General features: G+C 39.0%; 1 protein-coding gene across 13 annotated transcripts in view; it reads left to right on the top strand.

Moving 5' to 3' along the window:
* The window catches only part of RHOT1 (ras homolog family member T1), a 60,968-nt gene extending 42,739 nt beyond the window's left edge, over positions 1-18,229 (top strand). The window contains exons 17-22 of one of the 13 annotated variants that reach the window (XM_045889422.3): positions 1,001-1,120; positions 2,725-2,927; positions 3,973-4,068; positions 5,715-5,837; positions 16,106-16,153; positions 17,348-17,436. In XM_045889422.3, coding sequence (XP_045745378.1) covers positions 1,001-1,120; positions 2,725-2,927; positions 3,973-4,068; positions 5,715-5,837; positions 16,106-16,121 — 558 coding nt within the window. In that variant the 3' untranslated portion in view covers positions 16,122-16,153; positions 17,348-17,436. The other 12 variants (XM_045889419.3, XM_045889421.3, XM_064582463.1 and 9 more) reach the window with 12 other exon arrangements.
* Positions 18,230-24,939: the final 6,710 nt, after the last annotated feature.

Genomic DNA, 24,939 nt, shown 5'->3' on the forward strand with positions numbered 1-24,939 from the left:
TTACTCTTGCTGGCTCATTGTCATGGGGGGCTATTTCTTTAGAGGCTTTATAATAAACATTAAAAAAGGGTAGGCAGTGAAGTAGAACAAAATGACCTTAGTGTAAAGAGTCTTTTTCTTTGTTTTGTTTTTTTAAGTTGGTGAGGAGAAAATGTGGTCTGGTAGAAAGAAAATAGACTTGAAATCATATTTGAGTTCAAATTTTGGTCTGATGACTTGCTAGATGTGTTATCTTAGGCAGTTGACTTAATCTTTTTAGGCTGTCATCTTATCTATGTAGAGAATGTGCATAAAGGGCCTGCCTGGCACAGGTCGGTCACTAAATGTTTGCTTCTGTAAAACCTTAATCACAGTTTTCAGTCCTCAAAATCAGAAGCTACTTGTTTTTTTGGGTTTTTTTACTATGTTATGTTAATCACCATACATCATTAGGTTTTTTTTTGTTTTTTTTTTAAAGATTTTATTTATTTATTTGAGACAGAGAGAATGAGAGAGAGCATGAGAGGGAGGAGGGTCAGAGGGAGAAGCAGACCCCCCCGCCGAGCAGGGAGCCCAATGCGGGACTCGATCCAGGGACTCCAGGATCACGACCTGAGCCAAAGGCAGTCGCTTAACCAACTGAGCCACCCAGGCGCCCCATCATTAGTTTTTGATGTAGTGTTCTGTGATTCATTGTTTGTGCATAACACCCAGTGCTCCATGCAGAACGTGCCCTCTTTAACACCCATCACCAGGCTAACCCATCCTCCCACCCCCCTCCCCTCTAGAACCCTCAGTTTGTTTTTCAGAGTCCATCGTCTCTCATGGTTCATCTCCCCCTCCAATTTCCCCCCCTTCAAGAAGCTACTTGTTTATTTACACTTCCCACCTCTAAAAATAGCCTGAAAAGTTATGCTTAATTAGTACTTTATTTGGAAGTCAAGCAATAATAACACATCATGACTGTAATTAAACATCAATATTATGGTATTAATGTTTCTTATCTTTTTCTTTTTACAAGTTGCATGATATCTCTGAATCGGAATTTCTAACTGAGGCTGAGATCATTTGTGATGTTGTGTGCCTGGTATATGACGTCAGTAACCCCAGATCCTTTGAATACTGCGCTAGGATTTTTAAGGTTTGTTGTTCTTCTGGTCTGTAACTGTTGGTTTGGTCTGTAATTTTATATGGAGTTAAATGAAATTGTATAATGTGATGTTTTCTAACCAGGGAGAAGCAAGAAAATCACTTGTAGAGCTTTTAAAAAATACATATATTTGTCCCATCCGTAAAGGTTCTGGTTTCATTCTGAGGTGGTAGAGTCCTAGACATCTGTACTTTAAAAACATTTTTTTCCACATGTGACTCTGATGGGCACCCATAGTTAAGAACCTCTATATTAATGAAAGGTCCTCTTGGCCATTAGGAATGCACTTGGAGGGGTGCCTGACTGGCTCAGCCAGTGGAGCGCATGACTCTTAATGTTGGGGTTGTGAGTTCGAGCCCACATTGGGTGTAGAAATTACTTAAAAATAAAATCTTAAAAAAAAAAAAAAGCAGTGCACATGACTTATATATTGCCAGTTACACCAATAATAATAATAGAGCAAGGGGAAAAACCAGAGGCTTGAGAAGTCCTCACTTTGAGATTATCACCAAAATGCAATAAGAGTTAAAAACTGTATGCACAAAGGAATTTATTCTAGCATTGTTTTTAATAAAAAAACTAGAAATAATCCAGATGCCTAACAATAAGAGGATGGTTTACTAAATTAGGACAAAATAGGGGGCGCCTGAGTGGCTCAGTCGTTAAGCATCTGCCTTTGGCTCAGGTCATGATCCCAGGGTCCTGGGATCGAGCCCCGCATCAGGCTCCCTGCTCCGCGGGAAGCCTGCTTCTCCCTCTCCCACTCCCCCTGCTTGTGTTCCCTCTCTCGCTTTGTCTCTCGCTGTCAAATGAATAAAATAAATAAAATCTTTTAAAATTTAAAAAAAAGTAGGGGTGCCTGGGTGGCTCAGTCGTTAAGCGTCTGCCTTCGGCTAAGGTCATGATCCCAGAGTCCTGGGATCGAGCCCTGCGTCGGGCTCCCTGCTCCGCAGGAAGCCTGCTTCTCCCTCTCCCACTCCCCCTGCTTGTGTTCCCTCTCTCACTGTGTCTCTCTCTGTCAAATAAATAAATAAAATCTTAAAAAAAATAAAAAGACAAAATAATACAGTGGAATATTAAGCAGCCATTAAAAATAATGGTTTTTGAATTCTGAAAACATGGAAGATTAAGTATTATATTTTTAAATGGCTATGTCCAGCATGGCTGCAGCTATAGAAATGTATATAAATGCATGTGCTTAAGGACAAATGATATGAAAAATGAAAATAGTGAACAAAATAATAGAATTGTGAAGCAGAAATTTTAAAAATGAAAATAATGTGCTCTAGGATAGAGGAATTTAGATGGATTTCTTTTATTTCAAAATATGGTATCTTTTTAATAAAAAATACTGATTTTTTTCAAATTGTAGTGAATCTGAAGAGTCGTTATAGGTTCGTATGGTTGCCAGCATTAGAAAATTGGCCCTGGTCTTATGAGACTGCCCTGGCCCACTGCCAGTCATTGCCTCTTAGTTTACTTTCTCTTTGAGGCTATGCTTTGCCTAACCAGAGATAATTTTTAGTACGCATTTAATTAAATGTAGTAATTTTTTAACTTGTCATCAGATTTTGATTTTAGTTTTTATTCCGTAGCAACACTTCATGGACAGCAGAATACCTTGCTTAATCATAGCTGCAAAGTCAGACCTGCATGAAGTTAAACAAGACTATAGTATTTCACCTGCTGATTTCTGCAGGAAACACAAAATGCCTCCACCACAAGCCTTCACTTGCAATACTGCTGAAGCACCCAGTAAAGATATCTTTGTTAAACTGACAACGATGGCCATGTACCCGTAAGTACTTGCTCTGCTATCATTTTCATGTTGCATGGTTCATAATAACGTCACATGCCATGATGAGCCACGAGGGCGGAACCTTTGTCACATAGAAGTTGTTCAGCAACAGAAAGAGACTTTGTAATGAGAAGGAACAAATTTGAGTAAATGCGAGTTTGGTTTGGGTGCCATAATAAAATTACACAAAGAGTGCTTCTGACAGGATTTGTATATTTTTAAGCAGACTGTAACTATCTTAATAGGATAGTACAGTGAAACCCAACCCCTGACCCAGCATTTAAAAAATAGTCTTACTGCAGTCAAATGGGGTTGGCATCATGTTACTTTATGCTTTTAAGACATCTCCATATGAACAAAAAGTTCATTTTAATATTTTTCTCTTGATTCATTGACCTTGAGTATGTGGAGTATTCTAAAATATTTTATGAATTTATGTTTAAATTATAGATATGTTCGAGAATATAATGTCTTTTTTAAGTGCTGTAAAAAGTAGTTGTAATTGGAATTCCTGCTATATAAATGTTTTACATTAAGTGTTACGAACCATGAATTTTATGTACATTTATTGTATATCTGTACATGCATATGCATAAGCACATAACTGGACATTTTCATAGCTTACTAACTGCCTTAGAATTGCATGGTTCTTAATGGCATTCTCCTCAAGTACTGTGTGTGTATAATTCTGTTTTGTAACAAGATAGTTTTTCAGGCAGTGCGTTTCTCAGGACTTTAGCTTAATCTATTTATTATTAATTTAGTCTCTAAATTATTTTTCTTCTTATGAAAACTACGGTATAAAATAGAGTAATAAACATGGCTTCAAACTGAAGTCTTTCAGAAAGGTGTTAATTTGCACAGATTCTTCAAATCAGAGTTAACTTTACTGCTATCCTATTAACTAATACTTTTTAAAAAAAGGCAGCAAGTCCTTGAAATTCTATTTGTATTGGAAGACAAGTCATTCCTGTTAGTATAAGATAAACAGAACCTTATTTATGTTTTACCTTTGCTTTAAAACTCTCGTGTATGTTATCTACAGAGAGGATCATTACAGAGACAGACTCTCCCGAGACATGGGCAACACTGATAGAATAGAGAATTTGAGAAAAATCTGGGTCTTTCTAAAAACTGCTTTGTAAGTTACTTTTTCTTTATGGCTTCTGTGGGATTTTGTTGACATTTTCTTATAGATGACCAGATCTCCTTTCTTGCCGTAATTAACAATTAGTAATTATCCAGAAACGCACTGCTTGGTCAGGCTTACTGCCTAACTGTATATTACAGTGGTTTTTTTTCTTTTTCTTTTTTTAGTTTTTACTATGTAAATGCACTGTTTTAATCTTGTAGATAACTGTGAGTGTGTTTTCAGATCTGCATCTTGAAAACGTTTTACTGCAATTTGTGTGTGTGTGTGTGTGTGTATATGATAAATGTACATACAGGGACACTTGCTTATATGGTTAATCCCAAACTACTTCTCACGAAGCATCTCCCTGTTGCTAAGCATACTTTGCATCTCTCCTCTTTGCGGGGCGGAGCCTGTGTGTGTTGGAGAATCAGACTGAACTGATAAAATAACAGATGGATTCCAGTATGACAGCTGGTAGCGACTTAGTAGCATTGATATGTTCCTCATCACAAGTCAGGTTTTAAAGAGGAATGTCTTGAGTCTATGAGAGTTTAAAAATTAATTCTCGTTTTTCTTCATGTTGGGAATTAGGCATTATTGGGATGCTGCTAATCGCCACAACCATGCCACAGTGCAGTGTGATCTCATCAGATCTCACAAGCTAAGCCAAGTCAGATTGGCCCAGTCCTTTGACTGAGAAGCCTTTTTAAAAAAAAGTTCAGGTGTTACAGGAAGTGCTGGCATTGATCCGTCAGGTGGCGCTCTTCTGGGTGGGTTCTGTGCCAGGGCCTCTTCAGGGTGCTGCGATGGCTTTGTGTTTCTGCTCGGCTCTGGCCACTGGGCAGTCACTGGAGACCCCCTGCTCTGGTTGTTAGGACAGAGGTGAAATAGTGCCTATAGCAACTAGTACAACTCCACTCAACCAGAAAGGAGTCAGAAAGCCTCCCTAAATTTCATATCTGATACCAATTGGACCCACTGTTGATTTTTACATCCTTACCCAGAGTTTCATGCTATCATACTTAGCTGCTGTGTTTTCGTAGCAGATGAAATCAACCCTCTATTTTGTTCAAGTGGAAATTTATGAAGCACTTTGATTTCCTTTGGGAGCCAGGGTGCTTGATGAATTAAAGACGATGTTGTTCATATCTCCTCAGGGTTGAATATACTCGTCTTTGACCCTTTTGTGTATTTGTCACTCTTCTCCTTCCTGGTTTTCAGGCATGTGTGTATGCTGAGGGAGGAGGAGGGAATGGTTATTTCAATGCTAGCAAACTTTGTCCTTTTGGCGGGTGCTGTGGCTTACTCCGTTTTTCTTTTTATTAGTTTACATGAGGGTGCCATCTATTGCTGTGCATACTTGTTCCACTAAAACGCTTGTAATAATAATTCCATCCCCCCTCCAAAAAAACCAAGAGTGTTAGCTAATTTTCCTTAGGTTTTCTCTAGGGAGGGAGGAGGGAGCTATTGCTGTTTATTATATTTTTGGTAAATGTGGAATTCTGCACAACTTTAGCATGCCCCACAGTGTCCTTTTCCTTAGTGTTGCTTATGCCTAAATCTTTTTTTTTTTTTTTTAAGTTGGCACACCCTAACTTGTGCCATATTTGTAAGTAAGAACTCAACTCCTGTCCTTCTGTGTGTTTTCGCAGCCATGCCCGGTTACGCTGTATGTGCACCTGCAACAGGTGTACATTTTGCATCTGTCAGAACTTCCTCAACTCAGACTTGCTGCAATCTGTAAAGAACAAAATCTTCACTGCAGTTCTTAACAGGTTCTTAACTTTATTTACTGGGTACCAGGCATTCTGTTAAAATACAAAAGAAAAAAAAAAAGTGGATAACTATTTATGATACAGGTACTCACTACAAAGACCACAAGCCAACGATGCCCAACTAACTTCCACTAAAATTCTCACCATGGTGATGATGTTTTTAGGGGACTATAAAATAAGATTTTGGATTTCTTTTTTCATGAAGGAAGTTAAAGTATCGTTTATATGACAGGATGATATGTGTAGGGAGATTAAAATCTTTTGGCTGAGAGTTGTAGAAATAGATTAGGACTTTCATAGTAACGAAAAGACACACTGATCCCAAATGTGAAACTGTACTCACTTACATTCAACTAATGTAACTTAATTAAAACCATACTGGTGTGAACGGTATCTTGGGTTTGAAAAATCTCTGTATTATAAGTACCTGGAATGTTTATTTGAAAGAGCATGGCTTCTGGAAATGAGAATAATAGCGAACTTTGAGGATTCAAAGGAATATGGAAAGAGCAAAAGGTCTGTAGTACTGGTTTTTGAGGTCTTTATAATTGAGCCCAAAACATGAAGTATGCTTAGAAAGTAATATGCTTTTTAGAAAGGGAAGAAAAACAAACAAACAGGATATTTACATTCCTTCAAAGCAAAGAACTTGGAAGGTTATATTCTTATTCTGGTCATGCTTCCATTGTTCAGATTTACATTCTGTGAGCATTGAAGAGCCTGTGTACTATTAATTTGTACCTACTGTAAGTTTTTGTATCTAAACATGAATGAGTGCTTTGAAATTGACATTCAGCTGTCATTGGGAGCTGATCAAGCTAAATAGATTTTGGTTAGAAATGGGTCCATTCTTTGTCTTACTGCTGGCCTCTCACTGGAGGCTAGACTCTGGCTGTAGGATAGTTTGTGTCCACCAGCAAAAATAGTAGATGTGGCTATGAAGCAGTGAGACTATATTTAGTGTGGGTCAGAAACTGATTTTCAAGGCATTCTAAAAAGAGTTTCGATGACATTTTGAGCACTAGCAGCTCTGGAATAAGAATGCAGCCGTCTCAGGTGACTGCTTTGAAGGGACTGCCACACCAATTTGGTGGTAAAGTTCTGCCTCTGTCCTCTGAATGGCATCTTAGAAAGTAGTAACACAGATTCTCTCATGATGACTGTCTGAGAAAATGCAAGGCTAGTTCAAACCAAACAACATGCAGGAGCTCCGGTGTTGGAAATGGTAGAGTCGGAAGAGATTGCAGAACTCATCTGGTCTAACCTCCCATCAGAATGCCTTCCTGAAAGCCTTCCTGTGGAGAGTTCTGTTTATCTGCTGATGGCTTTCCTCCTTGGAGAGGGTTTTTGCTTTTGCCTTTGCTCTTTATTTTTCTTTTTTAACTAAAATGATTTCCCTATAACTTTCTCTCCTTTAGTTTTAGTTCTGCCCTTTAGAACAACATACGACTATTCTACTCCCTCTTCAACCTAGCAATCCTTCAGACATTTGAAGACGGCCATCATGTCTCCCCTAATTTTCTCTTCTCCAGGTAGAACATCCCCATTTCTTTCAGCCTTTTCTTGAATTAGATGGTTTAGTGACCTCATCAGTCCTGGTTGTCCTCGTCTGAAAGCCCTTTGGGTTTTCAGAGTTCCTCTTAAAAGAGGTGCCACTGAGAATGGAGAGCAGTGCTCCAGGTGTGATGGGACAAGTCCTGTTCCACAGTTAGGACAGCACCTGTCTGCTGCGTGAAGTAACGTTAGCAGCCCCATCCCACTGTTGGTGCATATAAATCTTGGGGTTCATTGAAATCAGATTTTTTTTTCATATGAGGTACTATTAAGGCAGCGTCCCCTCCTCTCTAATTTTGTACTTGACTCTTTGAACCTAAACACAGATACATATGTATCTCTATTAAATGTCATATTCTTCTTTTTGATCCATTTGTTCTAGCTCAGTCATTTCAAACATTATTTCTGTCATTTGTCCCATTATATATCTCTCTTGGCATTGTGTCATTTGCAAACTTGGTAGATATGTCTTTTTTATTGTTCAAGTTATTGATAAAAATAATGTTGAATACCAAGAGATTGGAGAGAGAGAGGAAGCCAAAGCCAGCAAGCCCTGAAGTATTCCCTTGGAGATCTCTTTTCCCAAAGACACAGGTTTAAAATTCTTGGGGAAAGATTATTCTATAAATTAAAAATATTTTATTATCTAGTCCATATTTTCTCTTATTATCTTATAAGAGATTTCACAGAGGGCTTTTTTGAAATCAGTATGTAATTTCTAACACATTCCTCTGATCCACCAATGTAGTAATTTTGTCTGAATAGGAAGTGACATCTATTTGGTATCTTATTCTCGGTGAACCCACCTTGGCTCCTAATAATTGCTAATCAAAAACCATCTATTTTACTTACCCTGTAAGATCTTGAGTGTCCATATTTGCAGATTGATTCATTGTCTGCATCTTTAGTGACAATTTTATTCTTAGGTCAGTTTAGTCAGCTTCCAAATGGAAAAGGTTGAGTGTGTATTAATGGATGAGCTTGCTCATGGTAAAGTACTCTGTACAATGATCTTTGAAGACAAATCAGCATATCTTGTCATATCAGTTTATAAACTAGAACTAATTTAATGGTAATGTCAGCATACATCCCGACATCTAGTAATCAAGAATGGAATGAGTGAAAAAGATAAGGAGGGAAACCAGTGTACCTTTCAAAGAACTCCTTCCTGATTCCTTGTAGTGTGTCAAAATTTTATAGAAGTACAGTGGAAATTTAGTTCTGTATTGAAGTTTCCCCTAGTTTACAGAAGGATGTAGACAAGGGAGATGGGGGTGGAGCCCCAGAACTTAGGTACCTACAAGGTCTGGATGGGTAATGTCAATGCACGAAGGTGGCCAAGTATGAGAAGTGAGAGACATAGGGACCGTGCCAGCCCCTGTCTAAAAGAGGCAGCCACGACTCAGCTCTGGCCATTTGTTGTTGTCCAGGCTGGCTGTTGCCAGGTCTTCTGATTCTATGAGACACTAGACATCAGGATTTTTATGTGAAATTTCCTGCTATTCAAATAATGGCAAGTAAATTTAAATCTTTAAAAGTACTGATCAGAATAAAACATGTTTACAGGCCACCAGCTTGCAACTTCGGTCTTCAGATATGGCCTAGAGTTGTGAAATTGCAGGCAAAAGGAAAAAAAAAAAGAAAGAAAGAAAAGAAAAGAAAAAGAAAAACATACACCCAAGGAATGAAACTGTCTCTTTCCCCTTCCCACCAACCAAGTTCTACTCCCTTTTACATGAAGAATCTGAGAAAGTCAGGGGTGATAGGGTCACCTTCTTTCTCTACTATCTCTCAGGTTGTGGCAGCCTTTGGTGGTTGGTCACCATTGGTTCGCCATGCTAGATAAATCTTAATGTTATAAAGCAGAAAAAGGATTGCTTAATTGGGTAAAAGTCACTTAGGAATTTTTCACTGTAATTCAGTAGGGAGGAGTCTCACTCAACACTAAGCCTTAAGTCTCTGGTTTTAGAAATCTGCCACGTCTCATGTTTGATTTAGAAGTATAAAAGAGTAGTTTTAAAGTTTTTATTTAAGCAAAAAGTTTCATTAAATGTCTGCAAAGAAATTAATAGACGGGTATTGGTACATACATGTTGATCTCAAATTTAATGTCTTGTTTTAGTGTGCTTGTTAACATGTTGGTTGTTGAAATAAATCACTTCCAGAGATAGTACATGTTTGAGGCCACATTCTCCCTTTACCTCCCTCTGCCTCTGTGATTTATTCACTCAGATACCTAAGTACCTGCTTTAGATAGGATCCTGCTGTGAGCTGGGGCAGAATATGAAGATGAAGAAGATTAAGGACCTGCCTTTAAGTGCCTTTCTAAATACTATGTTATTAAAAAATTTTTCCTTAGCGGTGCCTGGGTGGCTCAGTCGTTAAGCGTCTGCCTTCGGCTCAGGTCAAGATCCCAGGGTCCTGGGATCGAGCCCCACATCAGGCTCCCTGCTCGGCGGGAAGCCTGGTTCTCCCTCTCCCACTCCCCCTGCTTGTGTTCCTGTTCTCACTCTCTCTCTCTCTCTGTCAAATAAATAAAATCTTTAAAAAAAAAAATTTTTTTTTTCCCTTAAACTTTGGTTATGTTTTCAGTAACCTTAGTCCCTCAGGCTACAAAAGGAAGTGCTATAACCTGATCATGAGAGGATTTAAGCCTAATAATTTATATTTAGGCAGTTCCCACAGATTCATTTCTGAAATTATCCATTTTTTCCCTAGCTATCTGTCTTTGACCGGTAAATATTGTCCCCCCCTCTTTTTGAGCTTATTTGCTGACAGTACATATTTTAAGTAGAGAGTAGTAATATTTTTTCTTTTTAATGTAATTGAATATATATTTATTTCAAGATGTGAGAAAAGTGTTAAACTATGTATCTGACATGTAACTTTGTTCTCTAGTAATTATGGTCTCACCCTTGTGATCTGAACAGGTTTGTTTTTCTTTAGAACAGTTTATGAATAACTGGAATTATTTGAATTTAAATACATTTGGAAGATGATTAATATCTGGTCAGATGATTTTAATCTTTGGCAATGCTATTACACTATTTCAAATAATGTAAATTATGGTACTGGGAAAATATACCTTCTGATTATATTTTAAATTACCTTTTTGATCTGAAAGTGTTAAAATGATTATGTAGGAGTGAGCTGGATTGTTGGTTTGAACTACCCAGGGTTTTAGTTATCAAGTATTTATTATTCTGACTTCAGAAGACTCCTACTTTGCATGACGATGTTACTGTACTGTAGTGTGCTGTGGACTTTAATTTGTCCTTTCCTTTAGGTGTTCATTTTAATTTGTATGTCTGTGTCACTTAGTCATTTTTTAACTTCTCTCAGTCCCTGTCCCAGCTAATTTCTGTGTGTAATCCTCCCACTTCTCCTAACCTATAATTTAATCAAAATTGTTTATTTTATAATTTATTATTTTGGTGTGGTTTTCTTTAATACATATTTTGGTTTTAGGATTTCTTTCATCCCATTTTATTATTTGCATCAGCCATATGAATTATTTGTTCATGTTACTTCTTAAGTTCAGTAGCAGCATTTTACTTTAGCAACCAAGTGCCTAGTTCACAGTGAGTATTTACAGTGACCCAAAGGTATGATGGACAGTCATTGTACCCATTGAATTTTTTGCCCAATTTTTTTAATGCATTTTTAAATTTGGGTGTATGTGGCATTTATTTTAAGCCATTTATTAGTGATATTTACTCATATTGTTTTAATAATCACCTAACTTGTTCCTTAATAGGAGCCCGTTTTTTGAGGAAAGGATTTTATTATTGTCACAGTGATATGAATTGCCTTTTCATAGGATTGCCTATGAAGAGGATAGGTACCTAGAAATCTTAATGTTCTAGAGAGTCTTCTGGGAATGTAAGAGTTCTTAGGATATTATGTTATAGTAAACTATTATATCCAACAAAGTCTGTCCTGTGTTTTAGTTTCATATGAAACTTCTGTGTTCCCTTGTATCAAGGTCCTTACAAGGCTTTTCTTTTAATTAGGATACATAGTCATGTTTAAAATTATATAAGAGCTTATGTTATAGATTCTCATTAAGTAAGCCGCTGCTTGCATTTTAAATTTTTTGCCGTTGGTTAGAATATTAAAGGATGCCACAAGGTGGAGTTTTCCTGTTCTGATCTTTAAGTATCAGTAGGTAACATATAGATATTATGTGTTTCCCATGTATCTACGATCATGTATAAATTTTGGTTCTTCTAGTGCTTGGTGAAGCATTTATTGACATTGATGCACACTTACGTCCTTTTCCAAAGTATGTTACTATTTAGGCATGCTCAGTTAACAGCTTTCTTATGATTTGTGTTGCAGTTCATCTTTGTTGAATACAATATTTTGACTTCTTAACCTATCTTGAGAAATACCTTATTAAAAGATTTCATGCCTACTAGTTCAATTAGAAGAATTGTCATTATTAAAATTATTATTAAGAGTAATGGCATTATTATTAGAAATGAATGTAAAAGATACTTCACCAGGCAAAAACAAAACACCAAGAAAACAATGGGAGGAATAAAAGCAGGGAGGCCCAGGGGCACCTGGGTGGCTCAGTCTGTTAAGCGTCTCCCTTCAGCTCAGGTCATGATCCCAGGGTCCTGGGATTGAGCCCCACGTCGGGCTCCCTGCTCAGCGGGGAGTCTGCTTCTCCCTCTGCCTCTGCCGATCTCCCTGCTTGAGCTCGCTCTTTCTCCCTCAAATAAATAAAATCTTTAAAAAAAAAGGGGGGGGGGGCCCAGAAGGCTTTAAAAAGCAAGTGAAATATTTAAAAACAGAACATTTAACTACAATTTTGGTGACCTCGGTACAGTTTTCAACTTGAGCTATGTAATTGCAACTAGGAAAAAGCTGTATGTACTGTCTATGAGCACTAGTAACTAGGTTCCATGCATTATAGTTATGTAGGCGGTTGCAAAGTATTAACTTAAAAATTCCTACATGAAATACATATGTGGATAGAATTATAAAATTAGAAGAACATTCATATTCCTGCATCTGTGCACCTCTGCTTTGGGTTTGGAAAGGATCGGGTGGTGAGATGAAAAGAATGTAATCTAGGAAATTCACATCTATTTCTGCAAAGTTGCACAGGACGGCTGGTAAACGTGCCTGGTGGGACTGCTCTTCCCGCAGTCTCAGTGCGCTGCTCTTGAGTTCGCTCCACTGAACTTTTCTTTCCTCCTCATGAGAGCCTGCAACTGACATCTGGACCTTTCTGGATTCTCCCCCTTCCTTAAATTGTAATTTTTGCAGACTTTTAGGTCTCTGCAATATAGTCTATATACCCGAGATATAAAGTCCTGGGACACGTTATAAAAAACAATATTAAAAATACCCTATATGGGAATAGCTAGAATGGTTTAATTCCATTGAGCCCTTTAGAATTTGATCATTTTGTTTCTAAATATTGTAACTGATACCATTCCTTTTATTACTGGTCAAATACATTGAACCAATAAAGATTTTAACTCATGTTCTTACATATGTCATAAATTGTAGAGTGAATCAAAAGTATCTTGTATGCCTTCTTTAAGGCATTCTGTGCAAAGGTACATAGGAATTGTGGTCACTCTGTTATATGCCTTGTTCACACAGACACTTCTTAATTTAAGCCTTTATTGCCTGAAGTTTGAAACCTCCCTTTCTCTCTGCCTTATTAAGTAGCAGCGTAGGGGTGCGTGGCTGGCTCGGTCAGTAGAGCATGCAACTTTTGATTGCCAGGTTGTGAGTTCAAGCCCCACATTAGGCGTGGAGCCTACTTAAAAAAAAAAAAAAACAAAAGCGCTTGTCATCTGATTGACATATGAGCCCTCAGCACTTCTAAGCAGAAAGCCAGCATCCAATATGGAAGAATTTTCCATCTCAGAACTTAGAAGCTCTGACAAGTTTCAGATGATTAATTACGGATTATATTCCAGCATTTCGTCATTATTTCTTATGTTCTAAAAAGAGATACTGCTGATCTAAATTATTGTACATAGAGAAGGAAAATGTGATTCTGTTATATCAATAGATTTTTTATTTTTATTTTTTGAGATTTTATTTATTTGTCAGAGAGCGAGCGAGTGAGACAAGCAGGGAGAGAGGCAGAGGGAGAAGCAGACTCCCCGCTGAGCAGGGAGCCCGATGTGGGACTCCATGCCAGGACCCGGGGACCATGACCTGAGCCGAAAGCAGATGCTTAACGACTGAGCCACCCAGGCGCCTCTCAATAGGTTTTTTAAAAAGAATCTTTATACACACACATGCACACAGATTTTTGACCTTGTAATATTCATTTTTGGGAAGTGTCTTAAGGAAACTATACTAAATACAGAGAAAAATCTTACGTAGAAGGATATTCATCCCTTTAGTTATAGTCACCAGTAAATGGAGACAGCCACACCCATAGGGGAATCGGATATAATATATAATAAAGCTGTTTAAAATGATGTTTCTGTAATTTACATAATAGTAAATTTTTAAAAGGATATAAAATTATATAAATTATACACATTATACACATTATGTTTGCAGCTATGTAAGAAACACATAGGAAAAGTCTAAAAGGAAATACCCTAAATATTAGTTGTCTTAGGTGATGGGACTCTAGGTCATTTTTTTTCCTTCCTACTTTTATTTTCCTTGTATCTTATAATGAGCATATATTACCTTTTTGACAGTAAAAAAATAATAAACTAAAAAGAAAAAAGTATGCCATAAGATAATTTATTCTAAAATGATATTTTATGTGAGTCATTTTGAAAAAATTATACTTTTGAATTGTGGAAGAATTATTTTTGCTTGAGTTTTGAAATGAACTAGGAAGCAGCTTTATGAAACTATTACTCTGCTTCAGCTTGAGACCTGAAATGACAAACATGGCTCAGTTCTCATACGTATGGAATACAACTAAGATCGTCACACTGTTCTCTGTTCAGGTGCTGTGAGTCAGCTAAGCAGTGACAGGTGTGCCATCCATTATAAATGCGTTCTCATATATAGAGAGCCTGGTTAGTGCAGCTCTTAAATGCACATGCTAACGGGATAAAATAGGTCTCTAAGTAGACTTCCAGGTCTACAGGTGTCTTAAATAACCACTATAAGGTTGATGGAGTGATTGAAGTATATCTTATGAGTTAGTAGTTGCCTTAAGTTTTAAATGTGGCTTCACCACGTGTCTTTATTGTTTCTCATATATAAATATGAATTGCTGTTCTGCCTATGGAAGGCTATACTATAGCTTGTGGAAAACAGTCATTACTATCTTGAAATGCAAAAGTAAACTAAGCAATAAAGTCAGAATACATTATTTCATGAATGGTAATACTTGCTTCCAATACAACAAAGGGAGCTGTGTGAAACGGATTCCATACTTGAAAATATTTATGAGAAATCGTTTTGACTGACTTTAAGGTGATGACAGCTAGCTTTAATCCTAGTTCTTCTCTTCCCCAAATTAAAAAATAAATGTAGGGGCGCCTGGGTGGCTCAGTTGGTTAAGCGACTGCCTTCGGCTCAGGTCATGATCCTGGAGTCCCAGGATCGAGTCCCGCATCGGGCTCCCTGCTCAGCAGGGAGTCTGCTTCTCCCTCTGACCCTCCTCCCTTTCATGCTCTCTGTCTCTCATTCTCTCTCTCTCAAATAAATTAAAAAATAAATAAATAAATAAATGTAAAAAAAAAACTTTTAAAAATCCTCTATCAGTGAAGATGCGTAAAAATCTGAGAGAGACCAAAGCCGAAGCAGAAGCTCTACTGCCCTTTTAGCCTGTGTTCTCACTTTAAATTCTATGCATCTCTATTGATTTGGAGTTACACACTTTGAAACTCTCATCATAGGTCTCTGATAGTCCATGAGTTTGGAGTGTTGGACTCAATTTTTTGCAGATGTATGTTTACAGTTGTTGGTAGTCTGCAGTCAGAAGCATCAGTACATTTTGTGACTAATAGTTGTTAGCCTCATTTTGAATGAATACCTATGATCACCACCTACCGTCAGGTACTGTTTAGGGACTGGGTTCCAGGGCTTCTCTTAGTGTTTCAGACCTACGAGGACCAGCCTCGCAGGGATATATAGAGAATGTATATCACAGCCTTAGGTTTTCTTGCCTGGTATGTGAGTGTTTTTAAAAAGTACCCATAGATTTTTTTTTTTTTGGAAGTTTGGCAATTTGTTACAGAATACATTTATTTTAAATATAGAAAGCACGAGATGCATCATATTAGGGTGGCAACTCAGTTTCTGTGTGGGATGTTTAATTGAGAGATGTTATTTTCAGTCCCCTTCTTTTGTGAGCTCTGCTGTGAACTTCAAACTCTGTGCATGTGTATAAAGGTTAAGAGCCTGGGTAGCTGAGTGGGGTGCCATGCTGTTAGCCAAGGACGAAGGCAGGATTACTTACCAGGTGCACGCCGTCAGCTCTGTAGAAGATTCTATCTTCATGGAGTCATCCCATGGTCCACTTTGTCTTGAAGCCAGGTAACATTTCCCACAACTAGTGGGTTGGCCTTGTTGGGGTTTTTCCAACTGGAAAAACTGAAACCTACGAATTTTCTTCCCTAACTTGAAATAAATCAATCAATAAAACATTGCCTGTTGGAGGAACTAACTCACAAGGTGGAATGAATCTGTGTTATCACTTTGCTTTTGTAAAATAATATGTCAGGAGTGATTTTTTTTTTCTTTTTCTTTTCTTTTTTTTTTAGGAACTGGGGAGAATAAGAAATTGGAGTGCTGTGTGTTGTTTTGCCATGGTGATAAGCATGGAGCACTCTGGCTTGTATTATAGACTTGTTCTAGGATGGGCAGATTGCATTTTGTGATAACTAATCCAATCGTCACTCTATTACTGAGGCGAAGTCGTTTTGTACAATTGATATTCTTGGCTCTTAACTCTTTTGCGTATGTCAGTGTCCTGGTCTTTTAACGATGTCTGACTTTTGCTTCAAATCTGTTTGTTTCTTAGTTGTAAAATAACCTGAACTAGACAGTCTAAGCTCTTAATTCTGTAAGTTTTCTACATCTTCTCAATTGTGCTCATTTAACTAAAACTCCAGTGACACTTGAATAAAATATTCCAACTTTTGCTTTCAAGCATTATCCTCTTTCTGGTAAGCTGTCATACTTGAGACTCTTGAGGGTGCTTAGCAGTGTCATTAACTGAGCATGCTCACAAACTCAGTTTGTGGTACAGGCTGTCCCTGTTCTTGTCATGAATAATATGGCTTCTTTTATGTCATTTACCTTTCAGTCCATCATGTTACATGATGTCCTTTAGTTCGTACCATTGTCACTGCCTGTCTAATATCAGGGTTGGTTTTTGGGGGGGTTTTTTGTTTGTTTTATTTTTAATTTTCTTTCTTTAACCAGCAGTAACCCAATTAATGTGAACTGGTAAATCTTCCCCATACCCTTTGGGATTTTTTTGGTAAATTTTTATGGGGCTCAGTGTTTCCAAAGTTGATTTTAAGCATTGCTCTTAGAAAAGTATGGTCACTTGTCGCTTAACTGCTTACATGATAGCTTTTGATTCCTGGGCACAGGAGATCACATATTAAGTTCCATGAAATGGACTCTCAAGATTGTAAGATCTTGGTTCTACCTCTCAGTTTGAAGGACCGTGGTGGGATTAAAAAGTAGTAGGTTGATTTGTCTACGTTCTCCATTTCCCATGTGAAGAAAATGTCTAAAATTTTAGATGTTGATTACTCCCAAGTAGTAGCTAATTATAAAGACATTCGGCTTTATTAATGTCTTCATTATGTCTTAAGATAATGATTATCTAAGCGATGTACATGTGGCTATATTGATAAATGTTTTTGGTAATCATTACTGTATGCAATTAGCCTGACAAGTGTGCTAATACTTCCCTAAAAGTAGACTGTTAATATAATTGGTATTTTCATACTAATCATGTCTTGAACATTAATTATATTTTCTGACTACAGGCACGTGACACAAGCTGACCTCAAGAGCTCCACGTTTTGGCTTCGAGCAAGTTTTGGTGCTACTGTTTTTGCAGTTTTGGGTTTTGCTATGTACAAAGCATTGTTGAAACAGCGATGATTAAAAAAAAAAAAAATACTGGCCCTACCAAAAACAAATACTTTTATGTATTTATGTATGCTTTAAATTCTGCTAGAAATATTGAGATATTTATACATGCAGAGTTACTTTATTAATATTTGTAATTCGTGCATAAGAGTATTTTAATGATAGTTATAACTGCAGTATTGGCTAGCATATGGAAAGAAAGAGCTTAACAGCCAAACTAAAATGGCTAAATTTCAGAGGCCAAAAGGGAATATTTTGTAAATAATGTACATATTCAGGCAAGATATGGTCTCCCAAACTGAATTCTAGAAATGATGTTTCTAGATGTTTCTACATGGTATTGTTAGTGTTCGGTTGGCTCACTCTCCTAGATCTAAGTCAGCTCAGAGATTGTATTTACTCATGGATCACTTATTTATTTCACATTTTACTCAGAACGATCCTTTGGGTTCTTTAAAGAACACCAGGCACAATTTGCCATTTTCTCTCCATTTTTAAAAACAGATGCGTCCTGGTCAGCTCACACCTCTCTTTCAGTCACTCTTTGGTAGGCCAGCCTCGAAGCTGTCGTGCCGTGTAGAAAGTTGCATAGCTGAGTGAAGTGCTTCTTGAAGGAAGGGAGTGAGTTAAAGGCAGTTAGCTGGGGCATTACCTATATGATTATGTTGCTTCCTTTGTCTGTATGTGGAATTTTATAGCCCTTTCACTCAAATGAGAAAAAAGATTTGTATATTATCAATGTTTTTAGTTTAAATAAACAGTCACCATTACTACTACTGAATTTCCTCCCCCAGTGTACATCATTCGATAACGGCCGTGTCTATTATAGCGTCTTACAGTGGCTGCACGTGTCATAAAGTGTTCTCTGTCTGGCTAGGATAACCCGGAGGCAGCACTTGTTTAAATGATAAAATAAATCTAATGAACATAAACTCTCACGATAAACCTATTCTTTTTCCATCATCAACCTTTTTGAGTATTTAAATAAATAACTGCTGTGTACCATGCTCTTGAGTTTTTTGTCTTACAAAGTAAATATTTCTGTACAGGTGTGAATGGAATCCTCTGGTTTCTATCTTTCTTACCTTGAAAATTATTTTTTGTTCAAGCAGATGATACTCATTAGGAAAGAAGACAAGTATGATTTGTATATAGAAGAGGAAGTCTATTTTAAAGTTGTGGGCAAATCTATTCTTCGAGGAGACCAGTTGTTTTCTCTTGCATATACCTAGCTCATGTGGTTTCTGCTGTGACGTACGTGTTTATCTGCTCCTCTAACATGGTTTTTTTTTTTCCTTTTTGCTGTTCTGATGGACGTCTAAAGGCCACATTCCCTGAGCAGCTGGAAACAGCATACCTTACGAGCTCTACACTTGTAAAATAACCTGTGCCGTGTTTAGCTGCATACTTGCCTGTCCCCCCACTTCCCATTTCCATTCTAAATTTGAGGAAAGGGAAAATTAAGCAAAAATCTGGTGACTGCTCGTTTTCATTTTCTCGGAGTCTCCTACTTAGATGTGTCAGTTACACAGCTTCCAGTGACAGTCCATTCTTGCCTTCCAAGTTCTTCCCTGTTGAGACTCAAATGGATATACCTTATAGATTGATGTGTTTGTGAGAAACTGAGGAAGGAAGGTAGTTTGCCAAGATGTGAAAAGTGACGTTAATATATGTAGACTTTTCTCTCTCAATCTTTTCATTTGAAGCGCAGGTGTCCAATTGGCAGGAAGGCCGGCAGCTGCCCTGTCTCACCTGCTCTTGACCCCGTGCCCCCTGCTAAGCCTAGCAGCCTTCCTGGACCGTCAGTGAGTGCAGGTGGGGCACGTTTGCAGGGGGAATGCTTCCTGGTTTCTCCTCTGTAACCTACCGAGTCACGCAGATATTTTCTTCATTTCACATTCACTTTAGGGACCAGTTAATGTGGGGAAATATGTGAATAAATAAAGTAATAGGCTTCTGGCTTTTACAGTTTACTCTCAGAAGATGCAAGCTATAAGAGCACTAAGGGGATATGAGGAAAGTAGGGACTTGAGGATTGGAAAGAAAATCTTTCACTTTGCACCAATTGCATTCTCTCTTAAATTGACGGTTCTGAGGCTGCTTGCTACAATATATATTTTTTTAAAGATTTATTTATTTATTGGGGGGGCAGAGAGACAGAGAGAGAGAATCTCAAGCAGACTCCCCGCTGCGTGTGGAGCCGAAAGCAGGGCTCAAACTCACGGCCTGAGCCAAAATCAAGAGTCGGATGCTTAACCGACTGAGCCACCCAGGTGCCCCGGCTTGCTACAATATTTTAATGAATAGTGAGGCAGTCATGTGAAGAAACATCACTTTGAAGGTTTGTGGTCCTATCGCATAATGTAGTAAACTTAACTTAGCACATCAGGGGTCTGTTGCTTCTTGCCATTCATGTCTTTCTCTTTTACATTTGACCAAAAAATGAGTAATGTCCCACATTGCTGGAGCTTATAAATGCTATAGTAGAGTGGGCAGTGGGTGTTAGGAGTTTGGGGGGCACATAACCATTCTGAAATGACCTGTGAAAGAAGAGGTAGGAGGGCTGTGGGTATCTATGCATATCTGTACATCAGGGGAAAGCACCAAGGAGGAGACATACTGATGAGCCAGTCCTGAATGAAATGAGAATTTTTCTGACTTGAGGGAAGGCAACTGAATAATGAATAGCAAAGGGAGAACAGAGGTAAGTGCTCAAACTCTGCGTAGAGTATAAATCTTTCCTAAATAGGCCCTGAGAATTCAACTGGTGTTAGCTTTGGTGCCCCTTTTGTCTGAGTTGTACTAGTAGAAATCAACATAAAGGTGTCTTTAAAATATATATACAAACTGGGGCACCTGGGTGGCTCAGTCGGTTAAGCAGCTGCCTTCTGCTCAGGTCATGATCCCAGGGTCCTGGGATCAAGCCCTGCATTGGGCTCCCTGCTCAGTGGGAAGCCTGCTTCTCCTCTCCCACTCCCCCTACTTGTGTTCCCTCTCTCGCTGTCTCTCTCTGTCAAATAAGGAAATAAAATCTTTAAAAAAAATAAAATATATGTACAAATCTTAAAAATGAGTATGTGACAAAGTTGTCATTAACACATTTATTTGGCATCATCCTTTAAATTTTAATAGTCCATGTGTTTTTAGGAAGCTGATTTGGGACTAGGTACTTTTTGGAAAGTAGGACATCAAGATGCTAAATTTATTTAATGTTTATGGCATGAGAGTGCTCCACGCAGGTAGCCTGGCTGTTCCAAAAACCCCAGTCTCCAGATTTCACAGCCCAAGTGCACTTGTTAAAACCTCTACACTTGCAAGTAATTCTTGTCTTTTTAACTCTGTTTATCAAAAGTCCATCTGTGAGAGTGAATGTTTGTTAACCTGTTTGAACCTCAGCTGTTTCCACTTCCGTCTCTGACCTGTGAGGATCAGAGTGACGAATTTGACATCTCTTTAGTGCATCCCAAATTCAAAAACACCCATGGCACATGCAAACTATTCAAAACCTTTTTCCCCCAAATTTTTGGCTCAGAAAGTATGGACAGCTTTACCAGAAAGCAAGATTTTGACATCATTAGGAAACACTTCCTAACTTCCTAGTACCTTTCCAGTTTCTGGATGTATCTTCCAGTGGTAGTGTTTTGCTCTGTAGATTTTATCTTCTCCTTTAGCATAGACTGTTGCAGAAGTCAGACAATGAAATTGAGGGCTTGCCATTCGTTCTGGGTTTGAAAGCTGTATGTCGGATATAGACCCACAAGGAGGCATTGCCAGTATTATCTTTATACATATACATTGGAAAAATCAAATTCCACATGATCACTTTTTCCTCTTTTAGGATTTTCCTGTTCGTGGTTTATATTTAAATCTTTTATAATCAGACAACCCTTGGAAGTTTTTATTAGAATGATGTGGGTGTACATGGGGTAGAATAACTTACGGGTCACAAATTTTTCTGTAAAGGACCAGATAGTAAGTGTTTGAAATTTTTGCTGCTCTCCACTCTGTTATAACAGGAGAGCAGCCACAGACAAAACAAATGGGCATGACTGCATCCCTTTATTATTTATTTTTAAAAGATTTTATTCATTTATTTGAGAGGGAGCATGAGTAGGGCTAGGGGCAGAGAGAGACAGAGAAGTAGACTCCCTGCTGAGCATGGAGCCCGACGTGGGGCTCAATCCCAGGACTCTGGGATCATGACCCGAGCCGAAGGCAGATGCTTAACCAACTGAGCCACCCACGTGCCCCGCATGACTGCATCCTTTTAAAAAAAGAAAAAAAATTTAGAGAGCGAGCAGGGGAGGGGCAGAGGGAGAGGGGAGAATCTCAAGCAGAATCCCCGAGATGAGCGAGGAGCCAGATGCAGGGCTTGATCTCATGACCCTGAGATCATGACCTGAGCTGAAACCAAGAGTCAGACACTTAACCGACTGAGCCACCCAGGCGCCCCACCATGACTGCATTCTATTTTGTGTTTTTAAAGATTTTATTTATTTATTTGACAGAGAGACAGTGAGAGAGGGAACACAAGCAGGGAGAGTGGGAGAGGGAGGAGCAGGCTTCCTGCTGAGCAGGGAGCCCGATGCGGGACTCAATCCCCGGACCCTGGGATCATGACCTGAGCCGAAGGTGGACACTTAACGACTGAGCCACCCAGGCGCCCCACCATGACTACATTGTAATAAAACTTTGTTTATAGGCATGGAAATTTGAATTTCATGTCATTTTCATTTGTTACAAAATATATTTTTAAAAATATTTTAACCACTTAAAAACATAGAACCTATCTTAGTCCAAGGGCTGTATAAAAACAGGGCCGTGGGCCAGATCTGACCAACACCTGGTATAACTGATGAAAGTATAGTAATAAATGCATAGCAGCTTTTACTAGTAGTTAAAAAAAAATTACCTGATTGTTTTGAAATTTGAAAAGGTATAATACTAGAAAGAACTTAAAGTATTATAGTCCTGTTTTATTTGTAGGGAAAATAAGATTGGATCTGTAGGAGGTGTTTCATTTGTTTCACTTTTGCTGATGGTATTATTCACCAGAACATAGTGCTCCGTTGGGGCTGAGGCTCACCTTGGAGGGCAGTGTGGCCTAAGCAGGTAAAGAGAGTATCAGTTTCACTTCCTTTGAGCAATCCCCTGGAGCTATTCTTTTGGTACTTTATCCATGTTTGTTTTCCATTTGTGCAATTGTGTAATTGTACACCTGGAAAGTAAAAGAATCCTACAAGAGGGACGCCTGGGTGGCTCAGTCGGTTAAGTGTCTGCCTTCAGCTCCGGTCATGATCCCAGCGTTCTGGGATCACCTGTGTTGGGCTCATTGCTCAGCAGGGAGTCTGCTTCTCCCTCTCCCTCTGTCCGCCCCCCCCCCCCACCCCACTTGTATGTTCACTCTCTCTCTCAAATAAAATCTTTAGGAGAAAAAAAAAGAATCCCACAAGAGTGTTTAGTTTGACCTCTAGTTTTCTGGGTGATCGGCCCCCTTGTGTGCATGACAGTGTGATAATACTTATTTATTTAGATATTAAAGTCAAAATATCAGAGCTAAAATAGACCAAGATATCATCTGTCCAACACTATACTTTTATAGAATAAACAGCACAAAGAGTAGAGGTGACTTATTCAGAGCTGCACTATTAGTCTGTGCCTGAGCTAGGACTGGAACCCAGGTCCTGACTCCCAGCTTAGTGCTCCTTCTGCTGTAGGAGCCAGCTCTTGACAACTTGACTTGATTTTTTACTTCTGGTAAATTTGTAGTATGTTCCGTTTTAAAAGCCCAGCCTAAGAAGAAAGAAAAAACCAATAGCGTTTTGACATTTCAATTACTAAGAAGGGTTAAAGTGGGTAAAGCAAATTTTCTGGAAGACTTTCAGTTCCTCTGAGGCATATTGCCTTCACTTCTGGTAGCTGTCACCAGGTAATTGATGGTATCTATTTAGAGGAGTGCAGGGTTTTTGTTTTGTTTTTGTTTTAAGATTTTATTTATTTATTTGAGAGAGAATGAGATAGAGCATGAGAGGGGGGAGGGTCAGAGGGAGAAGCAGACTCCCTGCCGAGCAGGGAGCCGGATGCGGGACTCGATCCTGGGACTCCAGGATCATGACCTGAGCCGAAGGCAGTCGCCTAACCAACTGAGCCACCCAGGCGCCCTAGAGGAGTGCAGGTTTTATTTCAGGAATAGATTACTGAGGGAAGTAGGGCTATAACTACTCTTTTAAAAACCCTGTTTATGATTTTTGTTTAATTGTTCTTAAATTGTTAATTTAAAAAAAAATGCTTTCTCTTTTTATTTATAAGTAGAAAAGTACCTTGGGACAGAGGCTTTACCAGAGGGGAAGCTCCTAAGAATAACATTTTGTCACTGACTTAGACGTCTGCTGCTCTGATTTGCCTCTGTGGGATTTCTATGAGTCCAGCCTCCTGCATGCACCCCAGCCACTTCTGGGTACCGTCTAGACCTGAAGCGGCTGAGTGTAACACATCCAGTTACTCTTTTTACCGCTTCCCTCTCAGATCTCTTATCCCCGCCCCCCGCCCCTCCCGCCCCCCCCCCCCACAGATTCTCGGAAGTATGGTCACAGTGCTTGGGAACTTGTAAGGAATAGTTTTCAGGCCCCACCCCAGACCAGCTGACTCAGAAACTTGGAAGTTGGGGTCCAGCAAAATGGGTGCTCACAAATACTGCCCCCCATCCCCCACCCCGGGATTCCAATGCATGCTGAAGTCAGAACTGCTCACTGGACATGGGGGCAAAGTAGTTCAACACACAGTTTTTGCCTTCAAAGAGGTTACAGTGTGCTTGGAAAACTAAGTTAACAGTGGTTAAAATTATAGAGTAATTAAATTATGGGTCTGTTAAAAAGGTTAGCAAACTTAGGTCTTTCTTTTCTATTCATGATAACATTCAAATCGCAAAGTGGTTGACAAGGCCCTGCAGACCTGACCCAGACCTTGTTTGCCCCCAAATTTGCACTCTCCCATCTGACTACACCCCAAAGAGATTTTCCGTTCTAACAGTGCACCTCACTCGCTCTGTTGGATGCTTTGCAGATGCTCCTTCTAAAACCCTGCCCTCACAGCTCCTTATCCTTTAGGTCTCTGGCCAGGCTGCCAGTGTCCAGGATCTGAGTCTTGCTGTTTAGGATACATCTGTCCACTTCACCCCCGTCTTCGCAGCATGGCTCCCCAGCCCTCACCTGTGTTTGGTCCAGAGAACATCTCTTCTACCCTCTGTAGAGGCTCCATTAAAGGGTTTAAGCAGGGGAGGGATGTATTAGGCAGGTGTCTGCAGATTGCCCTTTCCTCTGCCACTGAAGAACTGAACCTGAAGTAGCTGATCGTCTCCGTTCTGCCGGGCTTTGCCTTGCTGGCCGTGCACTGAGTCTCAGATCTTTGCCCCACTTGCCGAGCACCTGCCTACTCTTAGAGTACCCAGGGGAATACCTGTCCATCTCCTGTGTCTAACTTAATTTTC

This window comes from Mirounga angustirostris, unplaced genomic scaffold (genome assembly GCF_029215605.1).
Source record: "Mirounga angustirostris isolate CCGP_5_RB_7025 unplaced genomic scaffold, mMirAng1.0.hap1 SCAF_17, whole genome shotgun sequence".
NCBI lineage: Eukaryota > Metazoa > Chordata > Mammalia > Carnivora > Phocidae > Mirounga > Mirounga angustirostris.